This window comes from Oryza brachyantha, chromosome 1 (assembly GCF_000231095.2).
Source record: "Oryza brachyantha chromosome 1, ObraRS2, whole genome shotgun sequence".
In the NCBI taxonomy this organism is placed as follows: domain Eukaryota; kingdom Viridiplantae; phylum Streptophyta; class Magnoliopsida; order Poales; family Poaceae; genus Oryza; species Oryza brachyantha.
In genome coordinates, this window is record NC_023163.2 from 16,714,188 (window position 1) to 16,731,615 (window position 17,428).

At 40.8% G+C, this 17,428-nt stretch overlaps 2 protein-coding genes across 3 annotated transcripts; both read left to right on the plus strand.

Annotated features, from left to right (window-relative positions):
• The first annotated feature begins 597 nt into the window (after window positions 1-597).
• LOC102711762 (beta-galactosidase 2) lies at window positions 598-6,963 on the plus strand. Of its 2 annotated transcripts, XM_006645967.3 has the most exons (19): window positions 599-1,165; window positions 1,329-1,424; window positions 1,561-1,673; window positions 1,959-2,025; window positions 2,141-2,233; window positions 2,329-2,472; window positions 2,640-2,728; window positions 2,819-2,924; window positions 3,009-3,096; window positions 3,645-3,763; window positions 3,847-4,011; window positions 4,345-4,514; window positions 4,598-4,707; window positions 4,792-4,901; window positions 4,998-5,108; window positions 5,228-5,329; window positions 5,413-5,618; window positions 5,706-6,024; window positions 6,108-6,963. In XM_006645967.3, exons 1-19 carry the CDS (start codon window positions 1,001-1,003, stop codon window positions 6,216-6,218), a joined length of 2,484 nt encoding a protein of 827 aa, XP_006646030.1. In that variant the 5' UTR covers window positions 599-1,000; the 3' UTR covers window positions 6,219-6,963. The 2 variants fall into 2 exon arrangements, with proteins under 2 accessions (XP_040381224.1, XP_006646030.1); XM_040525290.1 differs by having other exon boundaries at window positions 598-1,165; window positions 4,598-4,901.
• Window positions 6,964-14,874: 7,911 nt separating this feature from the next.
• LOC102712043 (1-aminocyclopropane-1-carboxylate oxidase 1-like) lies at window positions 14,875-16,236 on the plus strand. The gene is made up of 2 exons (XM_040519987.1): window positions 14,875-15,039; window positions 15,137-16,236. Exons 1-2 carry the CDS (start codon window positions 14,929-14,931, stop codon window positions 15,974-15,976), a joined length of 951 nt encoding a protein of 316 aa, XP_040375921.1. The 5' UTR covers window positions 14,875-14,928; the 3' UTR covers window positions 15,977-16,236.
• Window positions 16,237-17,428: the final 1,192 nt, after the last annotated feature.

Consider the following 17,428-nt stretch of genomic DNA (forward strand, 5'->3'; position numbering starts at 1 on the left):
ATTTTTAGTGGGGTTTTTTAACAAAAGAAGAAGACTAAGGAACGGCACCTCAATTCATAACGGGATAGATGTAATACCTAATTATTCAGTCTAATATACATGTATATCGAATTTGATTTATAGGTGTCGGTCCATCCTGTTTTGACGGAACATCGTTTCGTAGTAGCATCCTGTAAACAAAAGTCCGTGCCCGTGCGGCGGCAATAGCTTGCCTGCTTGGTAGGCGAGTCCACGTAAGCAGATGGCGGCCCCACACGCAGAGCAGAGGAAAAAAAAAAAGAAGGGAGAAAGAGATGAGAGGCAAGTGGACCCACCAGCCATCATCCCAACTCCCAGTCTCCCACCCAGATTTTCCATTTCATTATTATTCCTTATTATTATTGAATTAGACGCACCACGCTTCTCGTATTAGGCCGGCCGGCACCGGTCTTATCTGTGGGCCCCACCCCACGCTCTTCCTCTCTCCTGATTTACTGTAGCGTTGGACTTGGACTCCTTAATCACACTCCACAGTAGTGTCACTCCCTCCCTCCTAGCTAGATACTGGTGCTAAAACTCCCTCCAATCCCAAGAGAGCGCGAGCGATCAAGCCCTCTACTAGTGAGAGAAAACCATCAGCAAGAATCATACTCGTAATTACCGAGAGAGAGAGAGAGAGAGCTCGCTGTCGTCTCTGGCCCCCAGAGAGAGTGAAGATTAGTAGAGAGAGAAAGAAAGGAGATCAGCAAAAGAGAGCGAGAGGAGACCAGCTGTGGGTACACGTCGTGAGGCGCCATCGCCATGGAAGAGATCAAGAGAGAGAAAGGGAAAAGCCAAAGAAGCATAGAGAGAGGGAGGGAGAGAGAGAGCGTGTCCTCATGTGCCGTCAGTGAGAGAGCACCTGGCTCGCACCTGCTTGCTTCTTCCAGTGGAGGGAAAAGGCACCCAAAGGCGCGGCCTTTTTTTTCCTCTCTGTTTCTTCCTTCCCTCCGCTCCGCTTCCCATCCTCCTCTCCACTCCCATGGCGTCCGCTGCCGTCGCCGTCGCCGTGGTCGCCGTGGCGGCGGCCGTGCTGGCGTGGGCTGCGTCGGCGGCCGTGACGTACGACCGCAAGGCCGTGGTGGTGAATGGCCAGCGGAGGATCCTCATCTCCGGCTCCATCCACTACCCGAGGAGCACCCCCGAGGTGCGCGCTTCCTCCTCCTCCTCCTCCTACTGCTACCGGTCCGCTGCTTCTCCGACGGGCGCCAGAGCGTAGCTCGCCGCCGTCCCGGAGGAATGCCGCCGGCGGCGGCACCGGCGTGGTTGCTTGCTTAACTTAACTTGGGTGTCTGGGGGTGCTCTCGCAGATGTGGCCGGATCTGATACAGAAGGCCAAGGACGGCGGCCTCGACGTGGTGCAGACGTACGTCTTCTGGAACGGCCACGAGCCGTCCCCCGGCCAGGTAGGTAGGCGGCGGTTACCGGCGGCGCCAGCCAAGCCAACAACCGACGCCGCCGCAAGACGGCAAGAAATAACCGCAAAGAAAAAAAAACCGGATGCTTTCCCAATGTCTCAAGTGTTCTTGGTCGATTTCGCAGTACTACTTCGAGGGGCGGTATGATCTTGTGCACTTCATCAAGCTGGTGAAGCAGGCCGGCCTCTACGTCAACCTCCGCATTGGCCCCTACGTCTGCGCCGAGTGGAACTTCGGGTAAGAACTCTAGTATCAAGCACTCAACTAAGATGAGTTTTTCTTGTGGGATGTCTGAATTTGGGGTTATGTGGAGCGGCAGAAGTTTTTCTTTTTCTTTTGTGTGTGTGTGTGTGTGTGTGTGTCAAATTGCTTTATTTAAGGTAGTTAAGTTGATATTGTTGCTGATGGTGACTGCTTGTGGCTGCAGTTTGGCTGACTAGGAATAACTAGAATATATGTCTTGATGTTGAATTGATTTGAAGTATGCTAATTTATGCTCCTTGAAACCCCTTTTGGCTGCAGTGGGTTCCCTGTTTGGCTGAAGTATGTCCCCGGCATCAGCTTTAGGACTGATAATGAGCCCTTCAAGGCAAGAATCCTTTGACAGCTCTAACTTTAAGCTTTATTAATCTCCCTGACTCCCTTTGTTAAATTGCTATGATCTCGGTAAAAAAAAAAGACTTTTGTGTGATTTGTCCAAACAGGCTGAGATGCAGAAATTCACCACAAAGATTGTGGACATGATGAAGTCCGAAGGGCTCTTTGAATGGCAAGGAGGGCCTATAATCCTCTCCCAGGTATGCTTGCAATCGATGATGATGCATTGTTGGTATGTGTTGCTGGCATTCTCTTCAATGCAACCTACCTTTGCATTCTGATTGTCCCCCTGCAGATTGAGAACGAGTTTGGGCCCTTGGAGTGGGATCAGGGCGAGCCTGCCAAGGCATATGCATCATGGGCAGCCAGCATGGCGGTTGGGCTCAACACCGGTGTGCCATGGATCATGTGCAAAGAAGATGACGCCCCTGATCCAATCGTATGTACTGTACCACTTCTCTTTAATACGGAGTACATGTACTGTGGGCAACAATTCCTCGTTTCTTTAATGTTCTTGGTGACCATTGTCCATGAAAGGAAGGGTATGATTGATCATACATTGAAATTCCGTTTCTTTAAAATGTCTTTTTGATTTATTTGTGCCAGATTAATACATGCAATGGATTTTACTGTGACTGGTTCTCCCCAAATAATCCTGACAAGCCTACCATGTGGACTGAAGCTTGGACTGCGTGGTAATGCCTATTTTGTTTATTTTACTGAAGTCCTTGTGATTGCCATGTGCTTAGCTTTCTCCTTGCATATATCTTCTGTTCTCTCTTCAGGTATACAGGCTTTGGTATTCCAGTTCCACATAGACCAGTAGAGGATCTAGCATATGGTGTTGCCAAATTTATCCAGAAGGGTGGCTCTTTTGTGAATTATTACATGGTAAGTCCCATCAATACGCTGTACAGCTGAAGTGTGTCATGTTATTGAGTAGCCTCAAGCTGTGACCCTGTTGCTTTTCATCAGTATCATGGTGGAACAAACTTTGAACGCACGGCTGGTGGCCCATTCATTGCAACTAGTTATGACTATGATGCTCCTATTGATGAATATGGTGAGTTGAGTACTTTCAGTATCTTGATGAATATGGCGAGTTGAGTACTTTCAGTATCTTGCATATGATTGCTGCTACATCTGCTAAACAATTTGGAACATAATGGTGACACTGTGCAAAATGAAAAGAAATACTCTATTTTTTCTACCATCTCTGTTACTGTGCATATAGTTTTGCTATTTGTCAGTACCTGAAATTTCACACTCAATGCAATGCCAGTGGAGATTTAGTGAAACTTTTAGTCTTGTTTGTTTTTGTATTTGTAAGGCATCTTTTGTGCTTGCGTAGAGCCCTAGATTTAATCCTTTGAAGTTTTTAAATTTATAAGGATTCACCAAATGATAATAATTTGTATTGAGTTAAAATATTTTTTTACTTTATACTCCACAAAATAAACATGTGAGCTGCTGTATGTTCATCCAGTTATTGAAAAAATGACCTCAAGACACTAAGAAAAAAGAGACTGGTTACCTGATGAATGGATGGTCCCTACATGTTACATCCAGTTTACCAAATTGATCTAAGTTTTCTGCCCTTTGCTACCTCAGGTTTGTTGAGAGAACCAAAATGGGGCCACTTGAAGGAGTTGCATAAAGCCATAAAGCTTTGTGAACCTGCCTTGGTTGCAGGAGACCCCATTGTAACTTCACTTGGAAATGCTCAGAAGGTTCACTACACATTCTGTTCTCTGTGGTCCCTTAGATTTGCAACATTTTGTTCTGGCTGACTCCTTCCTATTTTCCTGTTCAGTCATCTGTTTTTAAATCAAGCACAGGAGCTTGTGCAGCTTTCCTCGAGAACAAGGATAAAGTATCTTATGCAAGGGTAGCATTCAATGGCATGCACTATGACCTGCCTCCTTGGTCCATAAGTATTCTCCCAGACTGCAAAACGACAGTCTTCAATACTGCTAGGGTGAGAATAGGCACTTGAAGGTTTTTTTTGTTGTTGTCTATTACCAGTAAAGAGCGATGTAGCCAAGCCCCCTTTTTCATGAGATCCATGCTATAACTTTCTTCCTTCTTAATTATCATACTCTAGTTGCTTGTTTAAAAGTGGGTTTTTGTCACTGCAATTTAATTCATGTAGCATATCCTTTTTGCAACTGTTAATGAAAATCAATACAAAATTTTCATAAATCTACTCCACATCTGATCTGAATTTGGACCCCTTTATCATGTGATCATGTTAATGTTATCAATTGAATATTGAAAAAAATGATTAATCTTAAATAAGTTTATTGTGCAGGTGGGAAGTCAGATTTCACAGATGAAAATGGAATGGGCTGGAGGATTTGCATGGCAATCATACAATGAGGAGATAAATTCCTTTGATGAGGATCCGTTTACAACAGTAGGATTACTGGAACAAATAAATGTGACAAGGGATAACACAGACTACTTATGGTATACCACAAAGTAAGTACTAAGTAGCTGAACCCACAAAAATACAAATAAATGGTGATGCCCAGTACCACGTACTAAACATTTTTCAATTTCAGTGTTGATGTTGAGCAGGATGAGCAGTTCCTTAGTAATGGGGAGAACCCCAAGCTTACTGTGATGTCAGCTGGTCATGCTTTGCATGTTTTCATAAACGGACAACTGACAGGTAAAACAGACAAACCTATACTCTGTATGGTGGCCGTGTGCAGGTGTTTCTTGATCCTCAATATGCTCTTCAATTTGCTGGCAGGAACTGTTTATGGTAGCGTAGATAACCCAAAACTGACTTATACTGGGAATGTGAAGCTGTGGGCTGGCAGCAATACAATTTCCTGCTTAAGTATAGCAGTTGGCCTCCCAGTAAGTAGATCTTCAGCCTCAGAGGCTCAAATAGTACTCTTGGTCATGCGCTGTTTGATTCTTTCCCGACTCAGTTACCGTTTCCCTCTATTGCAGAACGTGGGAGAACATTTTGAGACTTGGAATGCTGGGATTCTTGGCCCAGTGACACTTGATGGCCTGAATGAGGGAAGAAGAGATCTGACATGGCAGAAATGGACCTATCAGGTATATATAACATTTGGCATTTTAGTGTATTAGTTATCAACTGTATATCAGATCTGTAGAGTACATAAATTTAAACAATTTATTGTGCTTTTCACTAACAAGGCATTGTATTTGTATAGGTTGGGCTGAAAGGTGAGTCTTTGAGTCTTCATTCCCTCAGTGGAAGCTCAACAGTGGAGTGGGGGGAACCTGTGCAGAAGCAGCCTCTAACATGGTACAAGGTAATAAAGAAATCATCGGTTCCTGGTCCTACAAGGAAAAAATTGTCTACTAGTGGATTTATCCAGTTATTTTCTGTGTTTAGGCTTTTTTCAATGCACCAGATGGTGATGAGCCATTAGCTTTGGACATGAGTAGTATGGGGAAAGGGCAGATCTGGATAAATGGACAAGGCATTGGGCGATATTGGCCCGGCTACAAGGCTACTGGAAATTGTGGAACCTGTGATTACCGAGGTGAATATGATGAATCAAAGTGTCAAACCAACTGTGGTGACTCTTCTCAGAGATGGTAGGTACTTCATAAAGGCATCATACTTTGATAGCATTACATTGTTTACAGGCGAAGCTCTTATACATCTAATGCCATGGTCTGCAGGTACCATGTTCCTCGTTCATGGCTGAATCCCACAGGAAACCTTTTGGTCATATTTGAGGAGTGGGGCGGTGACCATACTGGAATATCAATGGCGAAACGAAGCATTGGAAGCGTCTGTGCTGATGTGTCTGAGTGGCAGCCATCAATGAAGAACTGGCGCACGAAGGACTACGAGAAAGCAAAAGTGCACCTCCAGTGTGATAATGGACAGAAGATAACTGAAATAAAGTTTGCTAGCTTTGGCACACCACAGGGCTCATGTGGAAGCTACTCCGAAGGAGGCTGCCACGCGCACAAGTCGTACGACATATTTTGGAAGGTAAAGGATTTGTATTCACTGCATCAGTGCGTCTTTGTGTCGGTAGCTACAACTAATGTCATGCATTTGATGCCCTCTTGCAGAATTGCGTTGGTCAAGAACGCTGCGGGGTAAGCGTTGTCCCAGAGGTATTTGGTGGAGATCCATGCCCAGGGACAATGAAAAGGGCTGTTGTCGAGGCTACATGCGGTTGAATCGCAAACTCGGATGCTCCCAAACCATCCCACATTTTAGTTTCGACACAGTTTTCGCCTTACCAACCTTCTTCTGGCAAGAGGTGAAAGTCACAGCAACGGTGACGCCCGGACGGTCAGAAAGTTACAGAAGTTAGCTGTATGCTAGATTGAAGCAATCAGTGTATGTACATTACCCTACATAGGAAATTCACTGGGAATTAAGGAAATACTAGGACTCTGCAGGTGTGAGGAAATCAAAGGTTTCTACTTGTATGGCCCTCTGGAAGGCTGGAGACGATTGGTTTGGATGGGGAAGGGCGCATAGGAGACTCTGCTGAAACCTGAGTCCATATGTGCAAATGGCTTTTGCATATGGGAAAATTGTAAGAATGTCATTATAATTTTGCAAAATTAAAGATGTATCATTCTGACCAACATGTCATTGACTCGTGCGGAGCCTATATGTTATTAAGATGTCAATGACATATCTCTACCTTTGCAAAATTATAATGATACGCTTGTAAATTTTCCTTTGCATACTTGGGTTTGGAGGATCAATTTGCTTCGTACGTGATGATTCGATTTTGCTTACTGAAAGCTACGTACTGCAATGTAATGCTGGTAATGTGCAGAATCCACCATTGATGTATTAATTGTCTTCCTGTCTAGAGGTAGTTAAATTAGCAATCTCTTAACTGGTTCAGCTTATAAATAAATCTGCCGTATGCTGTGCCTGTGTTCAGATGGTGCACATGTGTTGATTATTCAACAATATATGCATTCTCTCAGGTGGTGTCGTGGTGATCTCAATACCGCTTGGTGATTTATATAAGGCCTTGTTTAGTTCCCAAAATTTTTCTCCAAAAACATCATATCGAATTTTTGAACACCTAAATAAAACATTAAACATAGATGAACTAAAAAACTAATTGCACAGTTATGAAAGAAATCTTGAGACGAATCTTTTGAGCCTAATTAGTTCTTAGTCATAAGTACTACGGTAACCAATATGTGCTAATGATGGATTAGTTAGGCTCAAAAGATTCGTCTCGGGGTTTATAGGCTAGCCGTGAAATTCGTTTTTTCATTCGTGTCCGAAAATCCCTTCCGACATCCGATCTAAACATTTGACGTGACACTTCTTCCAAAATTTTTCTCAATCTAAATATCACCTAATACGAACATTGCTTATTCGTAAGTGTTACGGTAACCAATATGTGCTAATGATGGATTAGTTAGGCTCAAAAGATTCGTCTCGCGGTTTCTAGGCTAGCCGTGAAATTCGTTTTTTCATTCGTGTCCGAAAATGCCTTCCAACATCTGATCTAAACATTTGACATGACACATTCTCCCAAAATTTTTCCCAACCTAAATATCACCTAATACGCACCATTTGACTGATACGTGATAGTGACCTTACGGTCATGAACTCGTGGTCATATTAATACCTAGCATCTATTTGGAACGTGCAGGAGAGAATCCATCCATGAAAAGTAAACCTCTTCCTGTGGAATTTCTGCAAAAGAATCTGTAAAATTGCATGAACTTCCTATGCATGCCATCGTGCTGCCGCAAAGATTTGGAAAGACGATTCACCGGTAGAGGCTGGGCCGCCGGGGCTACTGGCATGTGCTGGCGCTCGCGGTTTCTGCCGCAAACCCAGGGGCTCATCAGGGTGGGGTCGGTGGCGAGGTGACCGGACCGGACGGCCGGCGAATCCAGCGCCGCCGCCGGTGCCCGTGTGGTCGATGCATGCATGAGTTGCCGCGTCACGATCGAGATGGGCTTAATTTAGTCGTTAGCGTCGAGAACGTTCTGAAAAAAAAGCACCTGAGAGGAATGTTCGTGTCAGACATAATGCGTAATTAAAAATAATTTATAAATAAATCTTTTATATACGATTTTCTTAGCAATATACTTCCTGGGTTTCACACTTTACTTTCCGGTTGTATTTACATTCATTCATTGATCAATATATATGATTTATATATATCTATATCTATTAGCATCCATATGAATATAAACAAGGTAGCTTTTACATTGTGTAACAGAGGAGTAAAAAAATTGAAAAATAATCTATTATTAAAAAACCATAAAATCAACTCTAAATTAAAGTTTAAAGTTTAAATCTTTTATTATATATATAAAGTAATAAAAAAGGAGCCGAAAAAGAATGAGTCCACATGTAAATATAGTTTAGAAAAAAAAATCCCAAATTCAGATTAAAAAATAAAAATATTGAGCAAAGAGTTCATCTATAAATACAATTTGAAAAACATTTAAAGTTTTGGTTAAAAATAAGTAATATTAAGAGAAAGGCTCAACATATAAGGCAACATCAATTGGCCAAATATGGAAAATATGACAACAAAGTATTAGTAGGAAAAAGTAATTTGTGGTTTAAACTTTTAATTTACATTCTTAGCAACATAAATGACAATATTAAAAAAGAAACTATGATAAAAAAAATCAGAAAAACTATTCCAAAAGTAGATTTTAAAATTTAAATTTTGGCAGCGGCATATGCGTTTTAGCCAACCAATGAGGCCCATAGATACAATTTAGAAGTAATTTGAAAAAAAATATTATATAGAAAAGAGTTTAGGTATGAGTGCACTCTAGAATACAAGTACAAATACAATTTTGAGAACTATTTTTTAAAAAAAACAGTAAAATGAGGTTCGACATATAATTCAGATAAATATGAATTCAAATTAAAAATAAAAAACAATTATTATCAAGATAAGATCTCATATATATCGATACAATTTATAATATCGTCAGTTGCGCAATATATACACATCACCATGCTAGTTTTAGATTATAAGCATAAGCATAAGTATATTTGAGAAAATAGGGCCGCCAATATAAAATGATGTCACTTGCGCTACCTTTTTAATCTTTTATCTTCAGACCCACGCACTATAATCCCCAATTTGATCGTGTTTTCTCACCTACTTGTCCGTTTTTTTTACTGCTAACTGCCTAGCTGATATCAAGCATACGCAGGTATCTTAGCATTGTGGGCAAAGGAGATTAGAAAGTTGGTCACATGACCTGTCGCAGCAGTATCATGTTAGAAAAGATCTGCTTGTCATTTATAAGTCACGATGAGATTGCAACTATTCCATCGAACTAGAAATGGAGTAATTAAGCCTACTGATAATCATTCAATTGAATCAGAACCGGCCACTCATAGGTTGCTTTACAGTTTACTGTTGTTAGGCGCCGTGGGACAAGGCCTGTCCCCGTTCTGCTGCAATGTCCACTCATAGGTTAATTAAATCGTTACGTAGTCCATCCTTTTCAAAATATACGTACTCCATCCTGTTCAAAATATGAACGGTTTTTTCATAAAACTATAGATACTTTGACCATATTAACACAAAGTACGTATTTAAGTTTGTATATCACAAAACTATAGAGTCAACACCAATTTTTTATAGAAATTTATAGATTAAAAGTCTTGTATTGCAAAACTACATATTTAGCATTGAAACTACCAAAGAATGACAAGTTTTAGAGTTTCACTATTGCGTTTTTAAAGTTATAGAAGTTTTAGTGTTGGAATAAAATTGATGTTGAATATGTAGTTTATGATACTGTGCCATAAATCTTAACTTTTGTAAAAAAATTAGTGTTAAATATATAGTTTTGGGATATATCTTTAAATCTATAATTTTTTGTTAGTTTTGTAAAACTATTTGTAATTTTAATCAAATATAAATTGTATTTTATTTTGTTAGGACAAAGGTTTAACTAATATTTACTATATTTAAATATATTTTTGTGATATGGATGATCAAATATATATATGGAGGATGGGTAGTTGGATGTATTACTATAATATATATATATACTTCAAATTTAGATTCGAAAACTCAAATTTTAATTTATTAGTATAAATAAAACCGAAAAGATAGAACGAACTACATACACGTGTGCATGTCGCCTTAGCCAAGCGGCCAAGCCAGTGAGCGGGTCCATGTTGTTAACAGCCGGATGACAACGCCCCGCTGTTACACGCTTAATTAACGAGATCATTTTTTAAGAGGTTTTCGTAAATTTGTCATCGGTTTTTTTCTAAATTGCAAGAATACCACCAGAATATCATTCTAGTGACATTTTTATAATTTTTTAGTGATAGTTTTGGAATAAATTTTTAAAACAGTGATAAATTTACAATTGTCCCTTTTTCTATAAAAGACTAAAGTGTTATTCTTGTAAAAAGGGATGTTGGGGAGAGAATCTTCAGTTACCATCAAGCGTCATAGCTTAGCACTGCTACGACAAAATACAATCTTAGGCTTACTTGGAGGCAAGAGTATTGTATTATATGTGGATAGAAATAACCGTCCTAACTTATAGTTATCAAAGTAAAAGATATGTGGAACCTATATCTTTATAAGTCTACGTGTATTTGACTCATGTCAAAGAGTAGAGAACTCTTCTATATATGGATACCATGCCAACCTTCTTAAAGAAGCTTGTCTGAACTCGTTACTTGTAACTCAACTTAGCTCATTAAGCTTAACGACCTAAAATGGTTGTTGCATTTGCCTTGTGCAAGCTTTGATTTATTATATCAACCTATAGAGTTCTAAATTTATAATTTTATCATATATTATGTATTAATGAACACTAAATAATAAAGAAACAAACTACAATTGGTTTAGATATAATCGAACAACTAATCTATCACTAGTTAAAATGCACCAAGCATGTAAAATAGTACTATTGGGCTAAGTAAAATTTTACAATAGCTGAGAAACATTCGAAGACACCTAAATATTAGCGTAAAATTCTGATATCTCGAGATATCTAATAACCGAAGTTACGTCATATTTTAAAATATCATTTTAGGTGATAAAAAAAATATCTCAAACTAAACGAACAGCTAATAATTTAGACTCGTGTAACCTTATAAGTTAAAGCCTAACTCGACTTGACTCGTTAAAACTACGAGGGCTCGTTACGAGCCATATGCTTCGAGGTTTTTAATTCCCACTCCTACGTATGCTGCAGCGCCGGCCAGCCGCGCCGTGCGTCCAGGGAAGGAAGCCATGCGTGGAGACCGTGTGGTACGTACTCACAAACCATTCACCGGTGATCGAGTTTAATCTCCCTGCACGGATCGCGTCGATCGCCGGCCGTGACCGACAGAACCGGCCGTCCCCGTCCACCAGGTCGGCGCGACCTACCGGCCGGTGCTGTTTTATCCAGAGACCGACCGCCGCGCCACCACGTAGGGGTGATTGTTTGGCTTTAAAAAGCCACAAGACAGGTTTAAAAAAAATAATTTATAGATAAAACTTCTATATACATGTTCTTCATGGTCTAAGAGCCAAGACATGAAAATGAATTATAACGAAAGACTTAAAATTTAAGATATATTAAAAATTTAAATTTAGATTTATAAATATAAGTAGAAACAAAAGATGAGTGTGATGACGTGCTACTAGCATTTGATCTACTGACTCGATGTATGCTCGATCCATCCCTCCCTGATAGAGCAGAGACCGATCGTGTATACCGAAGCCTCCACTTGCAGGGTTAAGTTCGCCGGTTCATCGATCCGTGTCGCCCGCTCCCTGGGCTTGCTTGCATTGGATCCACTGCAAAATCGTATCCTGCCTAGATCGGATTGTCAGGGTCAGTCCATTGGATTTGGATCTAATTCCCCTCGAGACCATATACCAGCATTATTGGTATGTTACTAGGAGTAGTTAACTTACATTAGATTTGGATTCGGTCCCGTACACTATGGATCCCATGCATGTATGTATATCTATCCGTAAATTTGTCACTTGTTTTTGGAACTATTTTAAACCCTCAAATGGACCCTCTTATTTTTTTTCATATCACCAAAATAGTTATGAAAATATTAAAAAAATAATATTATATATTAATATGCGTAATTTATTAGTGCACGGTCATCCTAGATGAAATTTAACTTCTCTAAGTTAAAAAAATGACTCTTAATATGTATGCATTAAATTAGTAATCAGAGTTAATTTATTTTGTTTTATGAAACGATATATCATATAATAATCTATCTTACTAAAATTTTCATAATTATTTAAATAATATAGAAGAAATGAATGAACATCCTTTTGAGGGATTAGAATCCATTTTGCTCGTTCCTTTTGTAATTTTCTAGTGGGGGTTCTACGACAATCAGTAGTAAGATTTGCAATCTCCAACCGTATCCATTCCATATTTTCATGCTAGTTCATCATCTCATGCAACAGAGGGGATCCTTAAACGTATGTCACCTAACTTTATGTCATTGACATAGAGATTCAGAAAGAGATGGACCTATACAACAACAGTAACACAAAATCATCTAATTTCAATTACGACAGAGGGTTTGCCTCCACAATACTATCGGATTGGCTATATAAATATATTGTAAGATTTTCTGTTAGAAATATATCAGTTTTATCACCATAGGATTTCAATCAAGATTCGTGCCAAAAAGCAAACGAAGGTGCGTGCAGTTGTGAGGCGCAGGGGAATTGATCCTACCTATGCGACTTATAATTTTGTGATGTCAAAACAAATTTTCCATTGAAATTACAGTATATTATATTATAGTTACAATGTAATTACAATATAGTTACATTTTAACTATAGTGCATTTACATTGAAACTTTTATTTAGATAATTTGGTAATACTTTTTTAATAAAATTTAAGGAGCTAGCTAATAAACTAACTGTGACATATCTATTTGATATTTGTTGACACATGTATAGATTCTTAGGCACCTGAACACTCTAATTCAGCTATTAAAAATCTATGAGAGTTGGACTCATAAATTTTCCTATGATAGATAGGTAGCCCCAATATTACAGGTGGGTACTCACCTAGAGATCTTTATAAGTATATATTTACCTTTTTTCTTTCTTTTTATTAATATATACCAGAGAAAAAATGACATAAATATACATATACAGTGGGCATGATCGTGGCACTCCCTCAGTGCCATGCTATGGGTGTGTGGCCACGGTGTCACGTCCCTATTTCATGGCGCGCATATATATATATATATATATATATATATATATATATATATATATTATTTTAAGAAAAAGTCCCGTATCCAGACATCGAGCACCAGCAGAGGCTGGAGACGATACATCGGTCCCGTCCGATGGAAACCGCCGCGCCGCTGTTCCAAAAACCAAGCAACCAAAACCGCGCGCGCTGCGGATCGATCTGACTCCACTCTCCGGGATCTCCTCGCGATGGCGACGCTGCTGCAACCTGCAAGCTTTGCGCCGTCCCATTTGGCCAGCCCGCCCGCCCGCCCGGCAGGAAGGATCGCGCATGCATGCATCCAATAGTAACAGTAATTTGTGTGCACCCCAATGTCACGGGCTTGCGGCACGATCGAACGTGTGTCGCCGAAGCAACCAGGGGCCCCGGCCGGCGGAACCTCAACGGATCCATCCACTGGTGGACGATGACTAGGCTGCTCCCTCACGATCCTTTGCAGTACTTGAGAACATCCCAACAGTTCATTCATCTTATTCTCTATTCTAGAAATAGAGAATGAAGAGTAAAAGTTAAGCTACAGCAGAACATTTATCTCATCATCGATTTTTGGATGTCATCCATATTAGAAGAGAAACTCTATATTTAGATGTTCTCTCTCACATCCTTCAAATAGATATAGAGAATGTCATATATAGATGATCTACTGGAGTACAAAGGATATGAAAGATGAAAGTGTTTTAGATGATCATCCAAATAAAGATATGGATGACCAAATTTAGATGAGCGGTTAGGAATGCTCTTAGGGTCCGTATGCAGTCCTAAAAACCATATTTATAAACTAAAATAATCTATAAATAAATTTTTTATATATGTGTGTTTTTGGGAGTCAAAAGACAAGGTTAAAAAATAAACTACGATGAAAAACTTTAAAATTAACTTCAAATCTAAGATAAAAAATTATTGCCTCCTATGTGTACGTACAAGCCAAAAGATAGAGTTATTAGACCATTCTTAATGTAAGTTTTATGGACACGATTAACTAGTGTGACATGTCATCTAAAAATGTTTGAAACTAGAATAAAACACCCCTCTCTCGATATATAATTTCATTTATTGTTGTTTTGTAGGAACAATCTATCTAGGTAACTGTGCATATAGAGTTTTATCTCCATAAAACTCATTTCATCTCTCTTCATTAATACGCTGTCACATCATCAAAAATATTTATATGGTACCTTTTTATTGCCCATGAAACTTTTGGTTAGACTAACCTTAGGGGTTGTTTAGATGGGGGCTAAACTTTTTAGCCACATATCACATCGGATGTTTGGACACTAATTTGAAGTATTAAATATAGACTAATGAAAAAACTAATTTCATAAATGAGTGCTAATCCACGAGACGATTTTTGTAAGCCTAATTAACTCATAATTAGAGCATGTTTACTGTAGCATCACATAGGCTAATCATGAATTAATTACACTCAATAGATTCGTCTAACAAATTAGTGATAAATTTTATTAATAGCCCATATTTAATATTTATAATAAATGTCTAAATATTTGATGGGTTGTCCCAAAGAACCCCTTAAATGTGCTTGCCCAATTGTTGCCTCCTATAAATACGAGGCATGCCCAGCTTGCTAACACCCATCAGAACTGAAGCATCAATAACAGTCAGCTGCACTCGTCGCAGGTAGCCACAGTTTGCCAGCCAAGGGAGAGAAAGATGGAGATCCCGGTGGTTGATCTCAAGGGCCTCGCCGGCGCCGACGACGACGACAGGTCGCGCACCATGGCGAAGCTCCACGAGGCCTGTAAGGACTGGGGCTTCTTCTGGGTACGTAACAACACAGCTAGCTAGCACGTATACGCTACACTCCATGGCTAGCTGCATTGCTGACGCTGGATCGAGTTGCTGCTGCTGATTCATGCAGGTGGAGAACCACGGCGTGGACGCGGCGCTTATGGAGGAGGTGAAGCGCTTCGTGTACGGCCACTACGACGACCACCTCAAGAACAGGTTCTACGCCTCCGACCTCGCCAAGAATCTGACGACGAAGGACGACGTCGGTGGCGGCGGCGGCGACGGCGACGGCGCGCTCTCCGAGAACGCCGACTGGGAGACCACCTACTTCATCCAGCACCGCCCCAAGAACAACGCCGCCGACTTCCCGGAGATCCCGGCGGCGGCGAGGGAGGCGCTGGACGCGTACATCGCCCAGGTGGTGTCCCTCGCCGAGCTGCTCGCCGAGTGCATGAGCCTCAACCTGGGCCTCGACGCCGCCCGCCTCCGGGACGCCTTCGCGCCGCCGTTCGTCGGGACCAAGTTCGCCATGTACCCGGCCTGCCCGCGCCCGGACCTCGTCTGGGGCCTCCGCGCCCACACCGACGCCGGCGGCATCATCCTGCTCCTCCAGGACGACGCCGTCGGCGGCCTCGAGTTCCACAGGGCCGGCCGCGAGTGGGTCCCCGTCGGCCCGACGGAGCGCGGCAGGCTGTTCGTCAACATCGGCGACCAGGTGGAGGTGCTCAGCGGCGGGGCGTACAAGAGCGTCGTCCACCGCGTCGCCGCCGGCACCGAGGGCCGCCGCCTGTCCGTGGCAACGTTCTACAACCCCGGCCCGGACGCCGTGGTCGCGCCGGCGACGGCGGCCGCGGCGGCGGCGCCGTACCCGGGGCCGTACAGGTACGGCGACTACCTGGACTACTACCAGGGCACCAAGTTCGGCGACAAGGCGGCCAGGTTCCAGGCCGTCAAGAAGCTGTTCGGTTAGTTAATTAAATCGTCATTACGTGCACTAATCCGGGTTTATTGTACGTGTTTAGTATAAGTAATTATATTGTCAGGTCGTTGTAGTAGTAGTTAATTTGTGATGAGATTTAGTTAATATTTGTCGCCGCCGGCCATGTCGGTCATTGTACGCACTGGCAGCAACGTAAAAGTATTTTGTGCCTCTGTCAAAGACAAATGTCGCCTTCGTGTACATATTGGGTTCCTGCCTGTTGCAGTGTCTCATGCATGTGATGTGACTACCGCCGCTGGAGAGTGGAGACCGGAATAGTATGCTCCGTTCTAAAATAAATTATTTCTACCCTATTTATTAATATTAGGTGAATAGACCCTGTTTATTAATATTAGGTGAATAGCTATGCTTTGTAAAGGATAAAGCATATTATGTTATTTTAGGATAAATAGAAAAATATTTTTTATGAAATATGTTGTCATCTTTTTATATAGGAAATATCCACGTCCATTTAATTTTATGTGGATATTCATTTAGATCTGATTGATTTTTAATATTACGAAGCTAGGGGGTAAATTATAAAAATGTAATAGGAGCAGGTGGTTTCACTGCCGCCGCCACCACCGCTAGATGCTTTTTATAGTAGTAAAAATAAAGATAAATTAAAGAAATATTAAAAGATTTTTTTAGGATTGTTACTTTTAAATTTTAAATTGATTAGATTTTTTCTATAAACATTTGTAATAGTTGGAATGATTTAAATCATAAAAAGAAATGAAGAAATGCTAGCATAAGACTTAAACAAAAAATATTTATATGTTTGAGCGGATAGAGTAATTCGTGCTACCGCGGTGACTGAGGCCGCGTTCGTTAGAGGCGCGTTCGTTAGAGGCATAGTAAGTTAATTTATCCTGTACGGAAAATATAGTAATAGATTAGAACATGATTAATTAATTATTAATTATTAAAAAAATATAAAATAGATTAATATGATTTTTTAAGAAATTTTTTTAAAAAAATACACCGTTTAGCAGTTCGGGAAATATACACGTGCAAAATAATAAGATAATGGGTAGCCGAATGCGGCCTGAGTAGTCCATCTTATTCGCAAGAAAGGTCAGACATACCTCTAGTAGGAGTGTAGGACTGTTGGCGAATGTTGGCTATCTAGAGGCTTCATTTGCCACCACCCACAAAGGCAAAAAAATTGTTATCGTACCGTCTTTCATGTGTGCATTCGTCATATGTTATCTTAAAATTTGTATTCGTCATATATCATCTTAAAATTTGTATTCGTGTGAGTTATCTTTAAAATATATTTATGTCAATACTAATATAAAGTAAACAAATTATACCTATTATTCTTAAAATACGGACGAAACTACCCCTCTACTCTTCACAGTCCGTGCATGACTCAACTCCATCAACTCCCGGCTGCCTCCACCCATGCTCACCGCCGCTGCTCTCCACCGAAGCCCGGCG